The sequence below is a fragment of the Salvelinus fontinalis genome, chromosome 23 (assembly GCF_029448725.1).
Source record: "Salvelinus fontinalis isolate EN_2023a chromosome 23, ASM2944872v1, whole genome shotgun sequence".
NCBI lineage: Eukaryota > Metazoa > Chordata > Actinopteri > Salmoniformes > Salmonidae > Salvelinus > Salvelinus fontinalis.
The window spans coordinates 16158006-16185784 of NC_074687.1; the positions used below are offsets into that span (position 1 = coordinate 16158006).

A 27779-nucleotide genomic window follows, 5' to 3' on the forward strand; every position below is an offset into this window, starting at 1 on the left:
GTTATAGCAGCAAAGGGGGACCAACTCCATATTAATACCCATGATTTTGAAATTAGATGTTCGACAAGCAGGTGTCCATATACTTTTGGCAATGTCATGTATTTTTACTCAAGTACTTTACACCACTGATGTTATTAGCTTTTTTTGTGCACAGTTTTGTGTGTTACTTACTCCTCGTCTGTGATGGACTCATGGCAGCTGTCACACACCCGCACCTCGAACTCGAAGCCCATGAGAGGGATGGTGGAGCGCTTGGCAGAGCACTTTCCACACACAGCCTGCCCACACTTCCTGCAGTGGTGCTGGGGGAGAGGAGATAGGAGACACTGAGGCTTGGGTTGGGCCTACTCGGCTGGCAGATAACGACAATGTGCATATATCTCACTCATGTAGACTCACAAACAGGTGAGGCCCCACCAGGGCTATTTTTCTGTATTTCACCATGCCATAGGAAGAACATAAAATAAGGACTTCTCCTGCCCTTTTGTGAACTACACCCCAGAGTGACAGTATGGAGCCCACTGTACCTGGCGCAGGCCGATCTTCTTACTGTCCCACATCTGTTTGAAGTTCCAGAAGAATGGTTGCTCACACTTCTGACACGAGTCACTGTCCAGCCACTCTGGGGTCTGTGGGAACACACAGATAGACAGGTTGCAAACAAACCTTAAATACAGTAATTCTCAGAAATCAGCTTTCCCTTTCTCAATCCTACCTTTAACCATTTGAGTTAATAAAGGGAACTGACCCATAATCAGTGCTTAGGTATAACCTAAGTGAGAGATGGTTAGAGCCAAACAAAGCCATAGGTAGTCTACACAGATTCAGCAAACTATCTGCCATGTTGGCACTGAACACTTCATTTGCATTCAGTACATGGACATTCAAATTTTCATTCAGAGTTTGTCATTCTCTCTGTCTGTGCATCTATGGCTGTGGTTTAAAGCCACTCGGTCTGTTTCAGGTCTCTCTCTCACCCCCCCCGCCATCCCTCATGGCCTTGAGGTTTCTCTTCCTCCCTCCTTCTGCTCCATCCCTATCAGTCCATCCCTCCCTCACCTCCTGTCTGGTCACGTCCATGTTCCAGATGACGATGCCTCCATCTGAGCTGCAGGAAATCAGTTGACGTGTGTGTGGCGCATAGCACAGGCCCTGGACCTTATCACTGCATAGTTAACACACACACACACACGGATGCAGTATATAAAGCTTGATTTGATGATTACATTTCATACATTCTATCCACAAGTGCTCTCGGTTTTCCATTTTGCGGACTCAGACACCTTCTCCAACTGCATGACTGTACATGTATCAGCCTAAAGTTATGGATCATTACTTAACAGAAACACCCCTTAGGAGACTACTAGAGGCATTTCAACAGTTTCTAAGACTGTATCATCCAGATGAATACATTGGGGTTTTAATACTACATTGGGATTACATTTGAAGACTATATTGGACGATCATGTTGACGTTCAGTGTGCAAGTCTTACTTGTGTCCCTGTAGTTCTATGGCGGTGCCTTTGCGTCCCCCGATGTCCCACATGATGATGGAGTGATCGGAGCTGCCAGAGAACAACACTCTCTGGGCCGGGTCCCAACACAGTGCCGTCACGTTGCCTAGAGACAGCAGAACACTTAACACACATTCTTTAGATCGTACTGGAGATAACAAACAATCCCAGTCACTGGATCTTTAACTTGACCTGGTCAAGGCTGCACCAAGTGGAACAAACTAAAGAAACAAACTAAAACGGCTCACTGAGTTTCTACTTCTTGGTAAGACAGCAAATGCACATCCACCCCCCACCCCCCCATAACAGAAGGACAACTTGATTATTTACTTATTTTAAAATATGCTGCAAATTCATCACGTCAAATATAAGCCAGTACACCAGGCGTAAGCCAGTACACCAGGCACCAAATATTATCTATTGTCCTCTTAACACCCACTCCCGTCCTGTAGCTCTTCCACCATCCCATGTACATACAACTGTTTATTATTGTGAAGTTAAATTACCACCAAAAAGTAAGAAAGAGCAGAAAAGTAGGGTCAAAATAAAAAAGTGGAGAAAGAGAAAAATGATTTAAAGAAAATAGGGAGAAGTCAAAACAGGACAAAACAAGAGAGGACCAGACAGGACAAGACGGGACAGGAGGGGAAAACAAAGGACCAGACTAGTGGATAAGTTGCCAGTTAGAAGAGATATAATAATTAGGTAGGAAGTGCCATATTTGGGGTTGCCTGGGGGCAGTGTTGGATATAAATGGTTCATAGATTGTGTAAAAGTCCTTCAGTTTGTTATTTAGTTTGAAGATGGATATCTCCAGGGAGGCTAGGTCAGACCATAAACTAAGCCAGTGTATGGTTGAAACATTGGATCTGCTTTTCGAGTTGAACAGTATCCCTTTTTTTCAGATTGTTAATGAGATCAAAATAGTCATTAGAAGAAACACAGGGGTCGTCATCATCAAAATAGTGTAGTATACAGAGTGAAGGGGATGAAAACATAGTAATATGGAGGATGACAGACAATGCTGAGAACTTGTTTCCAGTAATTCTCAATGATGGGACAAAGCCAGAACGCAGTCTTTTCTTTTTGGCAGAAAAGACACACAAGCGAATCAACAAGCCCCATCAGCCACCAAGTTCCATAGATATTGTGGAATTTATGTAGGACTTCATACTGCATAAGTTTAATTTTCTTATTACATGAGATGCTGTGGGCGGTGATAAATACTTTTTTCTGGGCTTCCCTGTTAAGGGAGATGTCCAAATTGCTGGTTCCATTTCTCTAGGGAGGATAGAGCATCACCTACTCCTGTCAGTTTTTTAAACATTTTGGAAGTAATATTTATTGAACTCCGGTTGGCTAAGAGCAATCGGCTTAGCTCTGAGATACGTTTTTGCTTCGGATTGAATTGCAATTTATATTTAAGTAGCTGTTTAATCTGTAGGTACTGAACACTTGAGGAGCTATTCAAATGATTCATTTTCTGTATCTATACTGAACAAAAATATAAAACGCAGCAATGTCAACATTTTTACTGAGTTATAGTTCATAGAAGGAAATGAGTCAATTTAAATAAATAAATGAGGCCCTAATCAATAGATGTCATGACTGGGCAGGGGCGCAGCCATGGGGAGCCAGGCCCACCCTATCAGAATGAGTTTTTCCCCACAAAAGGGCTTTATTAGAGACAGAAATAGTCCTCCGTTTTATCAGCTGACCGGGTGGATGGTTTCAGACGATCCTGCATGTGAAGAAGCCGAATGTGGGGGTCCTGGGCTGGTTACATGAGGTCTGCGGTTATGAGGCCAGTTGGACATACTGCAAAATTCTCTAAAACGGTGTTGGAGGTGCGATACGGTAGAGAAATTAACATAAAATTCTATAACAACAGCTCTGGTGGACATTCCTGAAGTCAGCATGCCAATTGCATGCTCCCTCAAAACCTGGAGACATCTGTGGCATTGTGTTGTGTGACAAAACTTCACATTTTAGTGGCCTTTTATTGTCCCCAGTACAAGGTACACCTGTGTAACAATCATGCTGTTTAATCATCTTATTGATATGCCACACCGGTCAGGTGGATGGATTATCTTGGCAAAGGAGAAATGCTCACTAACAGGGATGTAAACAAATTTGGGCACACAATGAGAGAAATTAGCTTTTTGTGAGTATGGAAAACTTCTCGGATCTTTAATTTCAGTTCATGAAACATGGGACCAACACTTTACATGTTGCGTTTATATTTTACTTCAGTACTTAAATTAAATGTCCTTTATCAAGTAACTGGTGGATGCTTGTCCATGCTTCCAGTGTATTTAATGTGAAGGGATTGTCTTCTATATCAATCCAGGAAGGTGAGTTTACACTTATATAATTGAGCCATTTGGCTATGTTATTAATTTCAAATGCCAAATAATAATTTAGAAAGTCTGGTGCTGCTAGTCTGCCTTTGGGTTTACAGTATTGTAATATAGTAAGTTTAATTCTGGCCTTTCTCTGTCTCCAATAAAATCTTGAGATTTTATGAATGGTTAAGGGTATCAAACCATTTCTGTGGGGGGACACTGGAATCATTTTAAATGTATTAATTCGACCGGCAAGAGACAAAGGAAGAGGTCCATCTTTCGAGATCTTCTTTGACCAATTTCAATAGTTGAGGGAAATTCAAACAATTTATCTAGCCTGTGTGGTACTTCATTTAATTAAGTTGGAGTCTGGCCTGTAATAGTCGCTTAGGAATATCATTGGTTTGAATGGATGCAAGGAGGGTATCAAGAGCATTGACATTTTTCTCAAGTTCCTATTTTATTTTCCTTCTTTGCTGAGCAGAATGATATTTTTTACTCTAAGTACAACTTTAGCAGTTTCCCAGATTAGCATTGGAAATTTGGGACATCAAAGATGCATTACCGATGGAAAGGTCTATACGGGAATACGTTTTATGATGAGGTGAGAAATAGGTATACTCTCTCTTGTCTGGATTGAAGAGAAGCCAAATATCCACCATACCTTGTTCTATCATGTATCCTTTAATGGTCCTGTGGCGCTTGTTGAATGCATGTGCCATGGGACCTGTCAACTAGTGGGTCAAGAACAGTGTTAAAGTCCCCAATTTAGAATTCTTGTAAATGCTTGAAGATTAAATACAAAAATTGAGGACAGCCAGTATTGGGACCATATAAATTCAGTATGGTGTATGATTGATTGTACCATGAATTAAGATGAAGCGCCCTTCAGTCTTTAAAAAAAATACATGAGTTTAAATAGTGTTTATTTTTTGAGGATGGCAACCCCTCTGCTCTTGGGAGTTAAAGGAAGAATAGTAAAATTGGCCTACATTTTTACATTTACATTTTAGTCATTTAGCAGACGCTCTTATCCAGAGCGACTTACAGTAGAGTGCATACATTTTATTACATTTTTTTTTTTACATACTGAGACAAGGATTTCCCTACCGGCCAAACCCTCCCTAACCCAGACGACGCTATGCCAATTGTGCGTCGCCCCACGGACCTCCCGGTTGCGACAGAGCCTGGGCGCGAACCCAGCCCAGCCTGGGCGCGAACCCAGAGACTCTGGTGGCGCAGCTAGCAATGCGATGCAGTGCCCTAGACCACTGCGCCACCCGGGAGGCCCCGGGAGGCCTATTCACCTTGTGTGTAATTTTTCATGTTCAAAGTCAGTTAGATGTGTTTCTTGTAATAAACATATCTGACTTGAACTGCCTGAGAGGGGAGAGGATTCTCAACCATTTTTTGGGGGGGTGAATTTAGTCCTCTAAAGTTCCAAGAGGATGCAGTTAGAGTTGCATCACTCAGTTTAGGTTGGCATTCAAATATATGTGGTATTAATACAGTATTATACATGTCTATGATCGTCAATGTAAATGTTGCTGAGAATATGGCATACCAGGGATCCCATTAATCTAACAGGCAGTTTGATCAGGCAGCAGCTAGAGAGTAAGACAAAAAGGATCGACCTTCGAAACATATAACACACAACTAATGACATACACATTCAGTAAGCAGGACAACAGAAAACAAATACAATGATGCATTGAATGAATGTTGAAAAAACTTAAAGTGAATTGCCTCAGGCCACTGGGGGTTTACGCTCATGTAAATGTAACGGATGTGAAATGGCTAGCTAGTTAGCGGGTACGCGCTAATAGCGTTTCAATCAGTTACGTCACTTGCTCTGAAACCTAGAAGTGGTGGTTCCCCTTGCTCTGCAAGGGCCACGGCCTTTGTGGAGCGATGGGTAACGATGCTTCGTGGGCGACCATTGTTGATGTGTGCAGAGGGTCCCTGGTTCGCGCCCGAGGTCGGGGCGAGGGGACGGTTTAAAGTTATACTGTTACATTGATGCTGTTGACCCGGATCACTGGTTGCTGCGGAAAAGGAGGAGGTTGAAAGGGGGGTGAGTGTAACGGATGTGAAATGGCTAGCTAGTTAGCGCGTACGCGCTACTAGCGTTTCAATCCGTTACGTCACTTACTCTGAAACCTAGAAGTAGTGGTTCCCCTTGCTCTGCAAGGGCCGCGGCTTTTGTGGAGCGATGGTTAACGACGTTCTGCTGCCTGCAACATCCTCCAGCATGACCGGTTTGGCGGTGGGTCAGTCATGGTGTGGGGTGGCATTTCTTTGGGGGGCCGCACAGCCCTCCATGTGCTCGCCAGAGGTAGCCTGACTGCCATTAGGTACCGAGATGAGATCCTCAGACCCCTTGTGAGACCATATGCTGGTGCGGTTGGCCCTGGGTTCCTCCTAATGCAAGACAATGCTAGACCTCATGTGGCTGGAGTGTGTCAGCAGTTCCTGCAAGAGGAAGGCATTGATGCTATGGACTGGCCTGCCCGTTCCCCAGACCTGAATCCAATTGAGCATATCTGGGACATCATGTCTCGCTCCATCCACCAAAGCCACGTTGCACCACAGACTGTCCAGGAGTTGGCGGATGCTTTAGTCAAGGTCTGGGAGGAGATCCCTCAGGAGACCATCCGCCACCTCATCAGGAGCATGCCCAGGCGTTGTAGGGAGGTCATACAGGCACGTGGAGGCCACCCACACTACTGAGCCTCATTTTTACTTGTTTTAAGGACATTACATCAAAGTTGGATCAGCCTGTAGTGTGGTTTTCCACTTTAATTTTGAGTGTGACTCCAAATCCAGACCTCCATGGGTTGATACATTTGGTTTCCATTGATACTTTTTGTGTGATTTTGTTGTCAGCACATTCAACTATGTAAAGAAAAAAGTATTTAATAAGAATATTTCATTCATTCAGATCTAGGATGTGTTATTTTAGTGTTCCCTTTATTTTTTTGAGCAGTTGTATTACGTTAAAATAAGTGTTCATTCAGTATTGTTGTCATTATTATATATATATAAAATACATTTAAAAGAAATCGGACGATTATTCGGTATCGGCTTTTTTTGGTCCTCCAATAAATCGGTATCGGCGTTGCAAAATCATAAATCGGTCGACCTCTACCCTATACAGTGCTTTTAAAAGTATTTTAGACCCCTTTACTTTTTCCACATTTTGTTATGTTATTCTAAAATGTATTAAATTATTTTTTTCCTCCTCAATCTACACACAAAAACCCATAATGATAAAGTAAAAACAAAGGAATTGTCCGTAGACTTCCAAGACAGGATTGTGTCGAGGCACAGATGTGGGGAAGGGCACAGAAACATGTATGCAGTATTGAAGGTCCCCAAGAACACAGTGGCCTCATCATTCTTAACTGGAAGAAGTTTGGAACCACCAAGACTCTGTCCTAGAGCTGGCCGCCCGGGCCAAACTGAGCAATCGGGGGAGAAGGACCTTGGTCAGGGAGGTGACCAAGAACCCGATGGTCACTCTGAAAGAGCTCTAGATTCCCTCTGTGGAGATGGGAGAACATTCCAGAAGAACAACCATCTCTGCAGCACTCCACCAATTAGAACTGTATGATAGAGTGGCTAAACAGAAGCCACTCCTCAGTAAAAGGCACATGACAGCCCACTTGGAGTTTGCCAAAAGTCACCTAAAAACTCTCAGACCATGAGAAACAAGATTTTCTGTTTTGATGAAACCAAGATTGAACTCTTTGGCCTGGATGCCAAGCGTCACGTCTGGAGGAAACCTGGCACCATCTCTACGGTGAAGCATGGTTGTAGCAGCATCATGCTGTGGGGATGTTTTTCAGCGGCAGGGATTGGGAGACTAGTCAGGATCAAGGCAAAGATGAACGGAGCAAATTACAGCGAGATCCTTGATGGAAACATGCACCAGAGTGCTCAGGACCTCAGACTGGGGCGAAGGTTCACCTTCCAAAAGGTGAACAACACTAAGCACACAGCCAAGACAACGCAAGAGTGACTTCGGAACATCTCTGAATGTCCTTGAGTGGCCCAGCCAGAGACTGGAACCTAATTGAACATCTCTGGAGAGACCTGAAAATAGCTGTGCAGAGCTTGAGAGGATCTGCAGAGAAGAATGGGAGAAACTCCCAAAATACAGGTGGTCCAAGCTTGTAGCGTCATACCCAAGAAGACACGAGGCTGTAATCGCTGCCAAAATGTGCTTTAACAAAGTACTGAGTAAAGCGTCTGAATACTTATGTAAATGTGATCAGTTTAAAAAAGTACATAAATTAGCAAAAATTGCAATTTTTATTTTTTTTTTTGCTTTGTCATTATGGGGTATTGTGTGTAGATTGATGAGGGGGAAAACGAGTTAATTCATTTTAGAATAAGGCTGTAACCTAACAAAATCTGGAAAAAGTCCAGGGGTTTGAATACTTTCAGAAGGCACTGTATCCTAGCCTACTCTTTCAGGTAATAAATTCAATGTATTAGCCTTATGTTGAGCTAATTAACAATGGGTTATGCATTATAAGCTTCTAACTTTTAGCCTCTGTCTCTTGCGCAATACGCAAGCACCTGTGCTGTCACGCCCTGACCTTAGAGATCCTTTTTATGTCTCTATTTTGGTTTGGTCAGGGTGTGAGTTGGGGTGGGTATTCTATGTTCTATTGTTTGTATTTCTATGTTTTGGCCGGGTAGGGTTCTCAATCAGGGACAGCTGTCTATCGTTGTCTCTGATTGAGAACCATACTTAGGTAACCCTTTTTCCCACCTGTCTTTGTGGGAAGTTGACTTTGTTTATGGCACATAGCCTTTAGCTTCACGGTTTGTTTTGTAGTGTTCATTGCTTTGTTCGGCGTCTTTTCTCATAAAAGGAAAATGTACGCTTACTACGCTGCACCTTGGTCCAGTTCTTACGACGGCCGTGTCATGTGCTCCGCTGGCCTCTCCTTAAAAAACACTCCTTAACTCTTGGAGTCCCATGCAGGAACAGCTACACTAGAATAGCTTGATGGACATCATTTTTTTAGCATTTCTTATACCAATAGACTATTCGAGGAGAGATGCAAGCTGTTTTTTGCTGAATGTTAAATACAGCAGCCAATAGAACTCATGGGTAGTTTGAAAGAAGAGTGAATGCACGATGGCGGTAGGCTATAGCAGTTATTTATTCAGACCCATAACCATTCAATCTTTGTGAAGAGAAGTGAATGCCTTCTGCATCTAATACTAGTCCTATATTATTCAAAGACCCCATTAGAATGATGAAGATAAGGACAACGAAATGTATTTCATTTAAATGTTGAAAGGAAGGAATGAAGCAACAGAGAGAGAAAGGTAGGCTAATAACATTAGAGGAAATATTATGAAAGGTATAAATGAGTCAGCCTGTTATACAAATAGGCCTTATTATATTTCAAAATTAAAATCAAATTCACTAGCGTATACTTGTAAATTTGTTGGCAGCGTGTTCTCTTCTACTTTATCATGGTTTGAACAATGTGCGTAATTTCAATCCATATAATTCAGCATGTTAATGTAGGGCTCATAAAATGTATTTAGATACTGGATCATCAGACTCAGGTAGCATCAGGTTTGAATTTATGCTGATCAAAGCCCTAATAAAACCCAGACATATTTATATGCTTCATAATGCTTTTGAATGACACTTCCGGTTTTGTTGGGAAATACTTGGTTACCCAGGAGAAAAGTGATTTATTCTCAAGATGGAACATTGGTAAAATACAGGGAAAATATTCAACCCTAATGTGTAACTCTACTGATAAGAGACAGGCCTGGAATAGTGGTGCTGTCAGCAGTTGTCAGTCACACGCTCTTCTGTCAATATAGGAAGTAGGAGATATGACTATGCTACAACAGCTGACCCCAGATCAGAACATAGGGTTTGTAAATAGCTGTGAGGGCTCATTAGCTCTGTCACTGCTAGCAGGGGATTGAGTGGTCGGAGGGACAGTCAGTAGGTAACAGATCTACATGATTTTTCCAGACCTGGGTTTAAAATAGTATTTGTGTTTTCTTTCAAATATTTAGGGTCACTTTATTTGGTTTCCACTGCGTAATGAACAAATGGAGTAGTCCAAAAAGGGCAACCCCCCCAGCTGGAGTCTTAAGGCTGGTGGAGGATGGGATAGTAGAGGACGAGTGTTGTGTTCCAACGTGGGATGTAGTAGTAGTACCTGTGTGTCCTTTGAAGGTGGTGACCAGACTACAGCTGTCCTGCTCCAGCTTCAGGATGGTCACCTGACCAGAGTGGTCACCCACAAAGGCGTGCCTTGTCTCCACATCAAATCTGGGAGAGGTTGTGTCAAGGACGGTCTCCAGCAAAAACATGACAGTGGCAATGACTGATTTAAAGAGGCAATCTGCAGTTGCTACATTCATTTTTTCCTATATAAATGAATGATATGTACCCATAGATTATTGAAGAATATAACGTATAAATGCCTCATGACCTTAGTTCAACTATCGTACCACATCAGAACTGAAAATAATGAGCTTGTTTGACTCCAATGTTAGTAAATAAAGTAAATGTATTTGTTTTTTAAAGAACATGGTTAAAACTATAATTGTGATATCATGAATGGTCAGTCCTTGCATCCATAGCTCTGTCTATGAATTTGAGAGTAGTTACATTTCTAATCTTTTTACCTAAACATGGGCGGGAAAATACTTTATTGTTTAACAACAGATTGCTACTTTAACTGAACAATTTGCATCTGCAAACTTCACACACATTTACTATATTCTCAAAGTGTTACCTTGTTGAAACCTACTGGATCTGATCTGAATGTGGTTCATTCTAGTCAGAGAAAGGTTGACTGCATATCCAACAAAAACTAAACATCCCATTTCAGTAAACTTACCACAACAATCAACTGTTCATTAGCTACAAAATCATATATACTTAGTCTCTGAGCTCAAGAGAGTCCTTTCAGTGACCTTCTGAGGGTGCAGCCAGGAACACAGTTCTCCCTGTGACCTGGATACAAGAGGCCAGAACAATTAGTCAGAGAGGAAAAAAAGACAAATCTTCACTTAGCATAATGTAATTTCTCCTTCTTCTGAAAAAGGTTGCTGTACTAATCTGACCCTAGGCCAACTCAGAACTGTGGCTGTTATGGAGAATTAGCTGGATGACATACTAAAGAAAATACACGTTCCAAGTCGATTTCTTTAAATTTCAACAATTTTGGACAGTGCTTCCTTTAGGTTTGTAATAAGGCAAACAAAGCAAAAAAAATGTCTGCCATATGTATGATGTCAGCTGAAATCCAATGTCGTTTTGCTGTATTTAACATGGGAAGTGTTTATCCCTGGCTTTGAAGAAGCAGTCAGTCTTATGACCTCACAGAGCTGGTTGGTATTGAGTGCCCTCCACAGTGGAGTTGACTCAAACCTTTCCTCTCGCCATTACAGAAAACTCTCTGGACCATTGCCTTGGTGACCGCATGACTGAAGGCTGTTGTTAGCATCCCCCAATAAGAAAAACTACTTGGACGCTAATCTGGCTCCCTCTCTGGTCTACCCCACAGCGCTTCGTTGTTATAAAAACATACACTTGTTTGAGGTGAAGGAGACAGTCAAAAGCCATTACCACTTGAAATATATTTTGTGGCTTTACATTTCACTTAAGTATCTGTTAAGATAAAGTGCCTTCAGAAAGTATTCATACCCCATGACTTATTCCACATTGAGGTGTTATAGCCTGAATTCAAAATGGATTAAATGCATTTATTTTTTCCTCATCCATCTACACACAATACCCCATCAGTTCCAATTGGCTCATTCACCCCCCTCCTCTCCCCTGTAACTATTCCCCAGGTTGTCAACTTACTGGGTAAAATTTTTAGGGTTAAATAAACAGGTGCAAACATGTTTTGACATTTTTGAATAAGGTACTGAAAATGAAATACAGAAATATCTCATTCACATAAGTATTCACACCCGAGTCAATACATGTTAGTCTGCGTAAGTCTCTAGGAGCTTTGTACAGCTGGGTAGAAAGATATTTGCCCATTCTATTCCAAATACTTCAAGCTCTGTCAAATTGGTTGTTGATCATTGCTAGACATTAGACAACCATTGAAGTCTTGCCATCGATTTTAAAGCAGATGTACAGTACCAGTCAAAAGTTTGGACACACCTACTCATTCAAGAGTTTTATTTTAACTATATATTTTTTTTTACCTTGTAGAATAATAGTGGATATCAAAAATATGAAATAACATATGGAGTCATGTAGTACCCCAAAGAAGTGTTAAACAAATCAAAATATATTTTATATTTGAGATTCTTCAAAGTAGCCACCCTTTGCCTTGATGACAGCTTTGCACACTCTTGGCATTCTCTCAACCAGCTTCACCTAGAATGCTTTTCCAACATTCTTGAAGGAGTTCCCACATATGCTGAGCACTTGATGGCTGCTTTTCCTTCACTCTGCGGTCCAACGCATCCCAAACCATCTCAATTGGGTTGAGGTCGGGTGATTGTGGAGGACAGGTCATCTGATGCAGCACTCCATCACTCTCCTTCTTGGTCAAATATCCCTTACACAGCCTGGAGGTGTGTTGGGTCATTGTCCTTTTGAAAACCAAATGATAGTCCCACTAATCGCAAACCAGATGGGATGAGGTATCGCTGCAGAATGCTGTGGTAGCCATGCTGGTTAAGTGTGCTTTGAATTCGAAATAAAATCCCTGACAGTGTCACCAGCAAAGCACCCCCACACCATGATTCAGGGTGGGAAACACATATGCAGAGATCATCCGTTCACCTACTCTGCGTCTCACAAACACACGGCGGTTGGAACCAAAAATCGCAAATTTGGACTCAGACAAAAGGACAGATTTCCACCGGTTTAATGTCCATTGCTCGTGTTTCTTGCCCCAAGCAAGTCTCAGCTTCTTATTTGGGGTCCTTTAGTAGTGGTTTCTTTGCACCAATTCGACCATGAAGGCCTGATTCACGCAGTCTCCTCTGAACAGTTGATGTTGAGATGTGTTTGTTACTTGAACACTGTGAAGCATTTATTTGGGCTGCAATTTCTGAGGCTGGTAACTCTAATGAACTTATTGTCTGCAGCAGGGGTCTTCCTTTCCTGTGGCGGTCCTCATGAGAAACCGTTTCATCATAGCGCTTGATGGTTTTTGCGACTGCACTTGAAGAAACGTTAAAAGTTCTTGACATTTTCCGCATTGACTGACCTTCATGTCTTAAAGTAATGACGGACTGTCGTTTCTCTTAGCGTATTTGAGCTGTTCTTGCCACAATATGGCCACGGTATTTTACCAAATAGGGCTAACTTCTGTATACCACCCCTACCTTGTCACAACACAACTGATTGGCTCAAACACATTAAGGAAAGAAAGAAATTCCACAACGTACTTTTAACAAAGGCACACCTGTTAATTGAAATGCTTTCCAGGTGACTACCTCATGAATCTGGTGGAGAGAATGCCAAGAGTGTGTAATGCTGTCAAGGCAACGGGTGACTCGGCCACTCAGGAACATTCACTGTCTTCTTGGTAAGCAAATCGTGTAGATTTGGCTTTGTGTTTTAAGTTATTGTCCTGCTGAAAGGTGAATTAATCTTCCAGTGTCTGGTGGAAAGCAGACTAAACCAGGTTTTCCTCTAGGATTTTGCCTGTGCTTAGCGCCATTTCTTCTCCCCAGTCTTTAACAATTACAAACATAACCATAACATGATGCAGCCACCACTATGCTTGACAATATGGAGAGTGGTACTCAGTCATGTGTTGGATTTCCCCCAACACAACACTTTGTATTCAGGACAAAAAGCTTTATGCTTTGCCACATTTTTTTCAATATTACATTAGTGACTTGTTGCAAACAGGATGCATGTTTTGGAATAATTACAGATAATTGTATGTGTGGGGTACAGATGAGATAGTAATTCAAAAGTCATGTTAAAAACTATTATTGCACACAGGAGTGAGTCCATGCAATTTGTGAGATATTGTTAAGCACATTTTTACTCCTGTACATATTTAGCGCTTGCCATAACAAAGGGGTTGAATACTTATTGACTCAAGACATTTCAGCTTTTAATTTTTAATTTATTTCTAAACATTTAAAAAAACATTATTGCACTGACATTATAGGGTATTGTGTAGGCAGGGATTTTTATTTTATTTAATACATTTTAAATTCAGGCTGTAACAACAAAATGTGGAAAAAGTAAAGGGGTGTGAATACTTTGAAGGCATTGTACAGTCGTGGCCAAAAGTTTTGAGAATGACACAAATATTAATTTCCACAACGTTTGCTGCTTCAGTGTCTTCAGAAATTTTAGCCAGATGTTACAATGGAATACTGAAGTATAATTACAAGCATTTCGTAAGTGTCAAAGGCTTTTATTGACAATTACATGAAGTTGTTGCAAAGAGTCAATATTTGCAGTGTTGACCCTTCTTTTTCAAGACCTCTGCAATCTGCCCTGGCATGCTGCCAATTAACTTCTGGGCCACATCCTGACTGACGGCAGCCCATTCTTGCATAATCAATGCTTGGAGTTTGTCAGAATTTGTGGGTTTTTGTTTGTCCACCCGCCTCTTGAGGATTGACCACAAGTTCTCAATGGAATTAAGGTCAGGGGAGTATCCTGGCCATGGACTCCAAAAAAATCGATGTTTTGTTCCCCGAGCCACTTAGTTATCACTTTTGCATTATGGCAAGGTGCTCCATCATGCTGGAAAAGGCATTGTTCGTCGCCAAACTGTTCCTGGATGGTTGGGAGAAGTTGCTCTCGGAGGATGTGTTGGTACCATTCTTTATTCATGGCTGTGTTCTTAGGCAAAATTGTGAGTGAGACCACTCCCTCGGCTGAGAAGCAACTCCACACATGAATGGTCTCAGGATGCTTTACTGTTGGCATGACACAGGACTGATGGTTGCGCTCACCTTGTCTTCTCCAGACAAGCTTTTTTCCAGATGCCCCAAACAATCAGAAAGGGGATTCATCAGAGAAAATGACTTTACTCCAGTCCTCAGCAGTCCAATCCCTGCACCTTTTGCAGAATACCAGTCTGTCCCTAATGTTTTTCCTGGAGATAAGTGGCTTCTTTGCTGCCCTTCTTGACACCAGTCCATCCTCCAAAAGTCTTCGCCTAATTGTGCGTGCAGATGCACTCACACCTGCCTGCTGCCATTCCTGAGCAAGCTCTGTACTGGTGGTGCCCTGATCCCGCAGCTGAATCAACTTTAGGAGACGGTCCTGGCGCTTGCTGGACTTTCTTGGGCACCCTGAAGCCTTCACAACAATTGAACCGCTCTCCTTGAAGTTCTTGATGATCCGATAAATGGTTGATTTAGGTTCAATCTTACTGGCAGCAATATCCTTGCCTGTGAAGCCCTTTTTGTGCAAAGCAATGATGACGGCACGTGTTTCCTTGCAGGTAACCATGTTTGACAGAGGAAGAACAATGATTCCAAGCACCACCCTCCTTTTGAAGCTTCCAGTCTGTTATTTGAACTCAATCAGCATGACAGAGTGGGTCGCCAGCCTTGTCCTCGTCAACACTCACACCTGTGTTAACGAGAGAATCCCTGACATGATGTCAGCTGTTCCTTTTGTGGCAGGGCTGAAATGCAGTGGAAATGTTTTGGGGGGATTCAGTTCATTTGCATGGCAAAGAGAGACTTTGCAATTAATTGCAATTCATCTGATCACTCTTCATAACATTCTGGAGTATATGCAAATTGCCATTATACAAACTGAGGCAGCAGACTTTGAAAATTAATATTTTTGTAATTCTCAAAACTTCTGGCCACAACTGTATGTGGCATAGCAACATCATGTGAATAGCATAGAAAGAGTAGAATAGGTTGTTTCTAAGTGATGAAGGATACTGTAGTCCAGAGACCCAGGCTATGGTGCGGTATAACCCCAGCTGTGTTCCACTCTCAGAGCAGTGCCAGGTGAGGTTCTTGTCCTGTCCTGTACTAAGGACCCACTCCATCTCCAACACAAACAGAACCACTGTCACTTTGCCCTGGTGGGCTAAAAAACACACACACATGAAACACGTCATGATAATAAAACCGTTTTAAAAATACAGGTAAATATGACCAAACATAGTATACAGTAAATGGACTGGTTCTTTGCATCTTCAATCTTAGCTTATTGCTTTTAGAGGTCTTGCAGATAAAACCAAGCAAAGTGCCATGAAGAGAAAAAAATCCATTATTTTTACTGGTTTAATCCCTTCCTGCCATTGACCGGAGTCAGCTGAGTCACACAGAGAACACAGCCTGTGTCTACACTTCCCTTCTCACCCTCATAGGTTCTTTCCGGGGTCATCTTGTTGTAGTCTTCAGACAGGATGAACTCCTGAAACACAGGAAGTATGTCACTCACTGGTTTTACCAATAAGTAGCGCAATATTTATTTCATATGGGACATACTTTTGGGACAAAATTGCCCAGAGCTTAAAATAACCTTACGATGAGCCCTAAGCAAAAAGTGCTTAGCTTTAAAATGATATCCATGTTATTTTTAGACAGGCAATGTATTCTGCAAATAAATCCCATAATCTACACATAATGACAAAGGTTTTACAGCACCCCAGGCCTACACATCCAATGAGATCACCAATTACAAAAATGTGAGGGCAATTATTCTATAACTCGCTTCAATTTCCCAGTGAAACTGCCTGGGTGACCAAGCCATTCCTGAAGATGAAAGCATATTTACTATCCCAGTGTTGATTGATCCACCTAACTGCTTAGCCAATCATGCAAGAGATTACTCAGAGATGCAAACCCTCTGGGAGTATCGATCAGTGCTGGGTGTCTGGAGAAGCAAAGACTCGGTGAAAGATTAACACACAGTAGCTACTCAGTGACCCGCTGATGTGAAACCATGACAACCAGCCCTCAATCTGACCCTGGCACTGGGGTACAAGCTTTGGTAGCCATATGCGTGTCAGGATTGAGGCTGGATGCTAAGTAGAAAAGTATGTATCTAACGCCCATTCTTGAGTGTATGTTAAAACTACAGAAAATGTAACTTACAGAGATGGTTCCATTCTCCATTCCCACAGACAGCCTCCTGGTCTCTGGGTTAAAGGACATACAGGAGCATGAAGCTACAAAAAGAAAGAAATGACAAGTCTAAGAAAGTTGGTGTGTATATAAGTGTGTGGAGGCAAAAAGGCACCCAGCGGGGCGTTACAATGAAATATATCCTAACCGGTTGTGTACTTTATTAAAACGAACAGATGCTAAAACAGATTCCATACAGACAGAATAGCTAACGACAGCTCACAAAATGAGGCCAATAGAGTTGCTAGGCCTAGATGCTTAACTCCATGCATGCATAAGTAGCTAATGAGAGATTAGTACTAACCTGGCATAGTGTGATAGATGCTGGGCCAGTACTGGCCACTGTCTCTCTTCAACCATATCCGGATCGTCCTGCGGGTCAGATGCAAACTTTGGTAACGGTATTACGGTAAAATCTCCCTTAGGTTTTTATGCGACCACGTTTCCCAAAAACGCTTAAATATCTGCTCCGAATTAATATCAAAAGATGTCTGCAGAAAGAAATTGGGTGTCAGCTATAACATGGCACCTTGAGTTTGGAAAAAAAAAAACAGCAATTTTGTTGAAGTGGATTTAGACCCGGTAACGAAATTGCATCATGGGTCCCTGATCTGTACTACACAGAAATTCATAATTACAGATCATCACCGATCCGCCACCAAATTTCACAGTGGGTGCGAGACACTGTGGCTTGTAGGTCTCTCCAGGTCTCGCACCCACTGTGAAATTTGGTGGAGGATCGGTGATGATCTGGGGGTGCTTCAGCAAGGCTGGAATCGGGCAGATTTGTCTTTGTGAAGGACACATGAATCAAGCCACGTACAAGGTTGTCCTAGAAGAAAACATGCTTCTTTCTGCTTTGACAATGTTTCCAACTCTGAGGATTGGTTTTTCCAGCAGGACAATGCTCCATGCCACACAGCCAGGTCAATCAAGGTGTGGATGGAGGACCACCATATCAAGACCCTGTCATGGCCAGCCCAATTTCCAGACCTGAACCCCATTGAAAACCTCTGGAATGTGATCAAGAGGAAGGTGGATGGTCACAAGCCATTAGACATAGCCGAGCTTCTTGAATTATTGCACCAGGAGTGGCATAAAGTCACCCAACATCAATGAGAAAAACTGGTGGAGAGCATGCCAAGACACATGAAAGCTGTGATTGAAAATCAGGGTTATTCAACCAAATTTTAATTTCTGAACTCTTCCTAAGTTAAAACATTAGTATTGCGTTTGAAAATTAATATAAACTTATTTTCTTTGCATTATTCGAGGTCTGACAACACCATATTTTTGTTATTTTGACCAGTTGTCATTTTCTGCAAATAAATGTTCTAAATGACAATATTTATTTGGAATTTGGGAGAAATGTTGTCAGTAGTTTACCCAAACACATACCTATAAATAGAAAAACCAGAGAAACTGATAATTTTGCAGTGGTCTCTTAATTTTTTCCAGAGCTGTATGTGAAAATGGAGCGTTTTCTATGTTTTGTGGAAGAAATGAGGGGAATATAAGTGTTAACAATTTCATCATGTTATTTTAACCAATTAGAGTAGGCATTGCCTACTAAATTGGTTGATTCTGTCATTGGAAACACTTATCTTCCTCTATCTTTTTTAATACCAAACATAGAAATGTGCAATTTTCACATACTGTATAATGTTGGGCTGGTGAGATGATGAATATGAAGTTGAACATTTTTGAAATTTCCCTTTAATAATTCATAAAGAAAATGAACACGAGTAAAATCACAATAACTAATTGATAGGTCTATCATTACTTGTTACTTATGTGACCTTTGAATGACTGGAATGAGCATGAGGTTGAAAATGTGGGAATTTTATTACACACTAGAAAAAGATGACCAGTGGGCTTTCATGTCAGCTGACTGACAAGGTTGTTTTTATGCAACGTCTGCATGACAGTATATCAGTGGTCGATAAACAGACATACATTGTAGAAGTCAGGTTTCTGATAAGATATATCTCTCTCTCTGCCTCTCTCAGCGGGGTGACATTGGTACACATCAAGACCAATGTGTACAAGTCTAACGGAGCAAAGACACTAGGTGACCATGACCAGCCAGAAAGAGCCATGACGACATGCTGCAAATAAAATAAGCTCAAGCTGACTAAACTCCATGGTGTAGGAAGTTTCTGATAACCTCAACCAACGGAATTGAGCAGAGACCAGGCTTTGTGGAATTCAGCTTTGGATACAGCGATTTCACCCAAGGTCAATCCTTTTTTTAAATTATTATGAAATGCTTGTGCCTATTTTTTTGTCTTCTGTAGTTGCATGCCTTTGTTTGCTGAAATCCATACTTTTTCAATAAATGCTACTCAAATATAGCATCTTGGGAAAAAGATATTTGCCCTTTCAGATTCTGCATATTTTTTATACTGAATGTAACCAGATCTTCAACCAAAACCTAATATTAGATAAAGTGAACCTGAGTTTACAAATAACAGAAAAAAAACACTTATTTTATTTATTTAACAAATTTCTGCAACACCCAATTTCCCTGTGTGAAAAAGTAGTTGCCTCCTTACACTCTCAATAACTGGCTGTTCCACCTTTAGCTGCAATGACTGCAACCAAATGCTTCCTGTAGTTGTTGATCAGTCTTTCACATCACTGTGGAGGAATTTTGGCCCACTCTTGCATGCAGAACTGCTTTAACTAATTTTTGGATTTTCAAGCATGAACTGCTCATTTCAAGTCCTGCCACAACAACTCAATTGGTATTAGGTCTGGACTTTGACTAGGCCATTCCAAAACGTTACATTTGTTGCTTTTTAGACATTTACATGTAGACTTGATTGTGTGTTTTGGATCATTGTCTTGCTGAATGACCCAGCTGCGCCTCAACTTCAGCTCACAGACAGACGGCCTCACATTCTCCTGTAGAATTCTCTGATACAGAGCAGAATTCATGGTTCCTTCTATTAAAGAAAGTCGTCCAGGTCCTGAGGCAGCAAAGCATCCACAAACCATCACACTACTACCACCATGCTTGACCATTGGTATGAGGTTCTTACTGTAGAATGCTGTGTTTAGTTTTTGCCAGGCATAATGGGACCCATGTCATCCAAAAAGTTTACTCAAGTTTGCAAAAAAAAAAAAAAAGCACCTGGACTCTTGGAAGAATGTTCTATGGACAGATGACTCAAAAGTATAACTTTTTGGACGATATGGGTTTTGTGGAAAAATATACAGCAATTGATACTGCATTGATTCCATGTGTTATTTCAAATAGTACAAATAAAGAAAAACCCTTGAATGAAGTAAGTGTCCAAACTTTTGACTGGTACCGTGTGTGTGCTATATATACACTGCTCAAAAAAATAAAGGGAACACTTAAACAACACAATGTAACTCCAAGTCAATCACACTTCTGTGAAATCAAACTTTCCACTTAGGAAGCAACACTGATTGACAATAAATTTCACATGCTGTTGTGCAAATGGAATAGACAAAAGGTGGAAATTATAGGCAATTAGCAAGACACCCCCAAAAAAGGAGTGATTCTGCAGGTGGTGACCACAGACCACTTCTCAGTTCCTATGCTTCCTGGCTGATGTTTTGGTCACTTTTGAATGCTGGCGGTGCTCTCACTCTAGTGGTAGCATGAGACGGAGTCTACAACCCACACAAGTGGCTCAGGTAGTGCAGTTCATCCAGGATGGCACATCAATGCGAGCTGTGGCAAAAAGGTTTGCTGTGTCTGTCAGCGTAGTGTCCAGAGCATGGAGGCGCTACCAGGAGACAGGCCAGTACATCAGGAGACGTGGAGGAGGCCGTAGGAGGGCAACAACCCAGCAGCAGGACCGCTACCTCCGCCTTTGTGCAAGGAGGTGCACTGCCAGAGCCCTGCAAAAGGACCTCCAGCAGGCCACAAATGTGCATGTGTCAGCATATGGTCTCACAAGGGGTCTGAGGATCTCATCTCGGTACCTATTGGCAGTCAGGCTACTTCTGGCGAGCACATGGAGGGCTGTGCGGCCCCACAAAGAAATGCCACCCCACGCCTGACCCATGACTGACCCATCGCCAAACCGGTCATGCTGGAGGATGTTGCAGGCAGCAGAACGTTCTCCACGGCGTCTCCAGACTCTGTCACGTCTGTCACATGTGCTCAGTGTGAACCAGCTTTCATCTGTGAAGAGCACAGGGCGCCAGTGGCGGATTTGCCAATCTTGGTGTTCTCTGACAAATGCCAAACGTCCTGCACGGTGTTGGGCTGTAAGCACAACCCCCACCTGTGGACGTCGGGCACTCATACCACCCTCATGGAGTCTGTTTCTGACCGTTTGAGCAGACGCATGCACATTTGTGGCCTGCTGGAGGTCATTTTGAAAGGCTCTGGCAGTGCACCTCCTTGCACAAAGGCGGAGGTAGCGGTCCTGCTGCTGGGTTGTTGCCCTCCTACGGCCTCCTCCACGTCTCCTGATGTACTGGCCTGTCTCCTGGTAGCGCCTCCATGCTTTGGACACTCCGCTGACAGACACAGCAAACCTTTTTGCCACAGCTCGCATTGATGTGCCATCCTGGATGAGCTGCACTACCTGAGCCACTTGTGTGGGTTGTAGACTCCGTCTCATGCTACCACTAGACTGAAAGCACCGCCAGCATTCAAAAGTGACCAAAACATCAGCCAGGAAGCATAGGAACTGAGAAGTGGTCTGTGGTCACCACCTGCAGAATCACTCCTTTTTTGGGGGTGTCTTGCTAATTGCCTATAATTTCCACCTTTTGTCTATTCCATTTGCACAACAGCATGTGAAATTTATTGTCAATCAGTGTTGCTTCCTAAGTGGACAGTTTGATTTCACAGAAGTGTGATTGACTTGGAGTTACATTGTGTTGTTTAAGTGTTCCCTTTATTTTTTTGAGCAGTGTATTATATAAAACATACACAGTTGAAGTAGGAAGTTTACACACACCTTAGCCAAATACATTTAAACTCAGTTTTCACAATTCCTGACATTTAATCCTGGTAAAAATTCCCTGTATAAAGCCAGTTAGGATCACCACTTTATTTTAAGAATGTGAAATATCAGAATAATAGTAGAGAGAATGATTTTTCAGCTTTTATTAATTTCATCACAATCTCAGTGGGTCAGAAATTTACATACACTCAATTAGTATTTGGTAGCATTGCCTTTAAATTGTTTAACTTGGGTCAAACTTTTCGGGTAGCCTTCCACAAGCTTCCCACAATGTTGGGTGAATTTTGACCCATTCCTCCTGACAGAGCTGGTGTAACCGAGTCAGGTTTGTAGGCCTCCTTGCTCGCACACGCTTTTTCAATTTTGCCCACAAATTTTCTATGGAATTGAGGTCAGGGCTTTGTGATGGCCACTTCAATACCTTGACTTTGTTGTCCTTAAGCCATTTTGCCACAACTTCGGAAGTATGCTTGGGGTCATTGTCCATTTGGAAGACCCATTTGCGACCAAGCTTTAACTTCCTGACTCATGTCTTGAGATGTTGCTTCAATATATCCACATAATTTTCCTCCCTCATGATGCCATCTATTTTGTTTAGCGCACCAGTCCCTCCTGCAGCAAAGCACCCCCACAACATGATGCTACCACCCTCGTGCTTCACAGTTGGGAGGATGGCTTCTTCCCTCGTGGCTTCTTCCTTGCAGAGCGGCCTTTCAGGTTATGTCGATATAGGACTCGTTTTACTGTTGATATAGACACTTTTGTATCCGTTTCCTCCAGCATCTTCACAAGGTCCTTTGCAGTTGTTCTGGGATTGATTTGCACTTTCCGCAACAAAATACGTTCATCTCTAGGAGACAGAACGCGTCTCCTTCCTGAGCGGTATGACAGCTGCGTGGTCCCATGGTGTTTATACTTGCATACTACTGTTTGTACAGATGAACGTGGTACATTCAGGCGTTTGGAAATTGCTCCCAAGGATGAACCAGACTTGTGGAGGTCTACAATTTATTTCAGAGGTCTTGGCTGATTTCTTTTGATTTTCCCATGATGTCAAGCAAAGAGGCACTGAGTCTGAAGGTAGGCCTTGAAATACATCCACAGGTACAACTCCAATTGAGTCAAATTATGTCAATTAGCCTATCAGAAGCTTCTAAAGCCATGACATCATTTTCTGGAATTTTCCAATCTGTTTAAAGGCACAGTCAACTTAGTGTATGTAAACTTCTGACCTACTGGAATTGTGATATAGTGAATTATAAGTGAAATAGTCTGTCTGTAAACAGTTGTTGGAAAAATTACTTGTCATGCGCAAAGTAGATGTCCTAACCGACGTTCCAAAACTATAGTTGGTTAACAAGAAATTTGTGGAGTGGTTGAAAAACGAGTTTTTATATGACTCCAACCTAAGTGTATGTAAACTTCCGACTTCAACTGTATACACACACACACACACACTAGTCTAAGTGAGGGAGGGGTAAACGGTGGGACAGATGTGAATGATCATTATGCTCAGAGCTTAAATTTATCAATCTACACATTGGTTGTTGTATGACAGTACAGATGCTCATTCTACTTTGTTTGATATTCTCCCCATTGTTATTGATTACTGCATTGTTGGGTTTATAGACTGCAAGAAAGGCATTGCACCGTACTTGTGGACGTGACATTCAAACTTGAAACATGTTTAACAGATATCTTGCTTGTCTGGATGGCCTCTTCTACTCCTCTTCTGACCAATTAGTCTGTAAATAATGTTTAATGTTGTGTGAAAAGCACAGATGCTCATTCTGTTTTAGTTTGATATTAATAGGCATATTTTTTTGCCACTTAAGATATGCACCTACTGTAATGACACCTGCTTGTATGAAATATTATACCTTCGCTGCTAAAACAAAAATTGGGCCAACCAAGAATATTTTGGGGAAGTGGTTTGTTGTGCACACATTTATGAACACCCGCAATCTCACCTTTGCTAGAGTAGCTCGGGAAGGTTAGCCGCCACCACACACTTTGTGTACCCTAAGGGAGGGGTAAATCTAGTGAGTCTAGCATAGAAGGTGTGGGAGGAGCTGCGAATGGAAATTTCCCCATTGAAAGTCTATGGCCTTTGGAATGCATTAAATTGTAGGTGTAACAGTATAACTTTACGGCGTCCCCTCGCCCCGAACCGGGCGCGAACCAGGGACCCTCTGCACACATTAACAACTGACACCCACGAAGCGTCGTTACCCATCGCTCAACAAAAGCCGCAGCCTTTGCAGAGCAAGGGGCAACACTACATCTAGGTTTCAGAGCAAGTGACGTAACTGATTGAAACGCTACTAGCGCGTACCCGCTAACTAGCTAGCCATTTCACATCCGTTACATATGCATATTTTGCTATGGTTTAAAAAGTAGAAATAGTATCAAAAATATTTTGTCAGATAATCTAGTCTGAAGTAGTCAGTAATGTTAGCTTGGTGTCTCTAGCTCAAAGTTTTTTGAGCAGGGGTGGGCAAAAGAAAAATAATATGAGTATGTTGACTCAAATTACATAAGAGTTGCTGTTATAAACACACTAAAACCCTAAAAGTATTACCTCTGGTTAGTTCAGTAGCATATGTGTGTGATTAATTGCATTAGGTCAAAACAAATAACTTGAATGTCAATGATTTGTGTACAACATGAAATGTGCATAAATTAACAGCTAATTTGCATATTAAATGACAATGTGCACATTTAATTTATTTATCCTTTATTTAACCAGGCAGGTCAGTTAAGAACAAATTCGTATGTACAGTGACAGCCTACCCAAGCCAAACCCAGATAACGCTGGGCCAATTGTGCACCGCCCTATGGGACTCTCAATCACGGCCGGATGTGATACAGCCTGGATTCGAACCAGGTACCAGGTCTTGCAATGAGATGCAGTGCCTTAGACCACTGCACCATTTGGGAGCCCAAATGCATACATATGTATTTAATCCCAATTAATTTTAAAATGCACATTGTATAACCCTGAATGTCATTTTGATAGGAAATTCATATCCTGAAATGTTTGTTAGTTAATCCTGTGTCATTTTTGTTAAACACTTTCTCTAGCGACCTTTGACCCAGAATTCAGACACACAAATTGTATTATCACAGCAATGGTAAGATTTTCTTCAACTATATTATTGACTGTATCTTTTGTTTATTCCATGTGTAACTGTGTTGTTGTATGTGTCGAACTGCTTTGCTTTATTCTTGGCCAGGTAGCAGTTGTAAATGAAAACTTGTTCTCAACTTGCCTACCTGGCTAAATAAAGGTGAAATAAATTACATGCATAAGGCAAAGTGTACTATGCTTCTGAGATTCTGTTATATCATTGGGTATGCTCAGTTCAAGCGATGTTCATTTAACCCCCCCCCCCCCAACAGAGGACAAACATAAGAACAAGGTAAGCGTTATATATATATATATATATATAAAGTATTAACCTTTACCGAATCGATGTCGTCGAAACTGAATTACACAAAGCCTGGTCTCTGCTCAGCTCCGTTTGTGGAGTTAATAAGAAATGTTATTCACCATGGAGTTGAGTTTAGTCAGCTAACGTCACATAAATAAACTAGAGCAATGACCGAGCGGTCTGTTCAGAGGGAAAACCCACTGAGCGATAGGGATCTTATAGCATCAGTAGCGACATGTTTGCATAGAAATTGTGCAAAATGCATGTAACATTGTAAGGTTAGCTAGTCACATATTTGAAAACATGGCCTCATAAAAGGGTATAGTAAAGCAGTATCATCCTACCTGTCATCAGACACGCTGATCACCCCGTCCTCCTTTGGAATTATAACCGCCGTGTTCACAACATCTTGGGAAGCCTCGATTTTATTGAGCAGAACAGGCGTCCGAGTCTGCGGTTTGGGTTGTATTTCTGCCGCCATGCTGGAGGTATAGCTCCTTCGCCAGTTTTGGCTCTCCGTAACATAACACCCTAGTCGAGACGCATAGGTATTCTAGGTTGTAGTAGCTAGAAACTGTTTGAACACAGCGACCCGTGTGTTACAACAGCCAAAGATGCTGCTAGTCAGCTGACAAGACATTCACCTACTACGACGCCCATGTTCGATTCATAGACGTGCGCGAAAAAACTAGAACGCAAGGCTACCGGAAGTTGCAATATTATTAATGTTTTACTTGTTACTGTATATACAAATGATTAAAACAAAATAGAAATGAGCACATACCGATGAAATCACATCAGTTATGTGATATTCATCATTGTTACTATGTAAACAGTTCTGCAAAAAAAATGCTAAATAGAGAGCAATATTAATGGCGTATTTTTGTAGGCACTAACGGAGGCAGGCTAACATTTACAATGGCTCATAGGTCAAAGCAATGACGTTTCAAAGCCTGTGGGGAAATGCAAAGCCGGAGGTATTTAGCTCCTTCGTAACATAACACCCTAGTAGAGCCGCATAGGTGTTCGAGGTTGTAGTTGCTAGCAAGCTAGAAACTGTTTGAACACAGCGACTCGTGTGTTGTAACAGCCAAAGATGCTGCTAGTCAGCTGACAGGACATTGAACAACGACGCCCATGTTCGAGCCATAGATATCGATTGGAAAGGCTACCGGAAAATCAATATTATAAAAGTTTTACTTGTTACTGTATTTGCAAATAGTACAAATTATTAAAATGATCACATACTGATGAAATCACATCAGTTATGTGATATTCAGCATCCCTACTATGTAAACAGTTCTGCAAAAAAAAAAAAGCTAAATAGAGAGCAAGATTATTGGCGTATTTTTGTAGGCACTAACGGAGGTAGGCTAACTCCGTCCGCCATGGTCAAAGCAATGACATATGACATTTCAAAGCCTATGGGGAAATGAATGGGGGTTTTGTAGGGTTTTTGGATAAACGCCGAAAATAATGTCAGTGTTAAACACAGGTTTAGGAGATCTTATACGTTTTGATCTATGAGATAATCCTCATCAGCTAACATCACTTTTTGTGAATTTTGAAGCATTTATGTAATCAAAACAAGCACAAAGGATTCATAAAGGTCACGTTAACTGAATGCTATTGTCTCATATAGAACAAAACGTATAAAATCTCCTAAACCCGCAGTTAACCTCAAACCTAATTTCTGGTGATTATCCCAAAACTCCATTATTTTCCCATTAATTTCACCTATAGGAATGTTCAACGAACCAGAGGTGGAAAATGCTAACTAATTTCCGTTTTTCAGGACTCCGAGCTGGCAAGGTCTATTGATTGGCTTGAATAAAACATTTCTGAATAAATTAGGCTAAGCAGCTGCAGTATTATTATCCCATTGAAATAACAAAAAATATGAAATTTGAAAATGATGCACAAACGAGAACATCACAATCGTATGGTAATGAGGAAACCTTCAAAATAAAATCTAGCATTTCATCACATTGCAATACTGATATGGTATTTTAATCAATGGCCACTTTTTTAAGACCAGTAATGAAAGTTACAATGTTGAGACTGGTATGTTGATAATATTGGGCTGTAGAGGAAACATCTGTCTTAGCTAAAGTGGGGTGGAAATTATTCAGTATGGTCTCTAGTTCTAACCAAATATGTTTTTAAAATTATATACGTGTATATTTATTTTTTTACAAAGACATATGTTGTTGTTTTTTGGTGGGACTGTGTGGCAAGGCCTGCTGCGGCTTTATACTCCGCCCCCTCCATTGCCCCAATGTAATACTGTATATGGAAAACATATTGGGCTGTAGAGAAAAAACCTTACTACCTATCCCAGCTAAAGTGTGGGTCTCTACTAACCAAATATGTTTTGTTTTTGAGGGGGACCGTGAAATGTGTCATACATATCCAGCAGTACTCCGTACTCTGCTCCCT

At 41.5% G+C, this 27779-nt stretch overlaps 1 protein-coding gene across 2 annotated transcripts in view; it reads right to left on the reverse strand.

Moving 5' to 3' along the window:
- The window catches only part of LOC129820917 (WD repeat and FYVE domain-containing protein 2-like), a 32080-nt gene extending 5686 nt beyond the window's left edge, over positions 1 to 26394 (reverse strand). Inside the window, exons 1-10 of one of the 2 annotated variants that reach the window (XM_055878033.1) lie at positions 25685 to 26392; positions 17256 to 17323; positions 16922 to 16995; positions 16184 to 16238; positions 15758 to 15908; positions 10066 to 10178; positions 1494 to 1620; positions 1060 to 1165; positions 528 to 629; positions 172 to 302 (exon numbers count right to left, since the gene is read on the reverse strand). In XM_055878033.1, the coding sequence (XP_055734008.1) occupies positions 172 to 302; positions 528 to 629; positions 1060 to 1165; positions 1494 to 1620; positions 10066 to 10178; positions 15758 to 15908; positions 16184 to 16238; positions 16922 to 16995; positions 17256 to 17323; positions 25685 to 25821 (1064 nt within the window). In that variant the 5' untranslated portion in view covers positions 25822 to 26392. Of the gene's footprint in view, positions 1 to 171; positions 303 to 527; positions 630 to 1059; positions 1166 to 1493; positions 1621 to 10065; positions 10179 to 15757; positions 15909 to 16183; positions 16239 to 16921; positions 16996 to 17255; positions 17324 to 25684 lie in introns of both variants that reach the window. The other variant, XM_055878034.1, reaches the window with a different exon arrangement.
- Positions 26395 to 27779: the final 1385 nt, after the last annotated feature.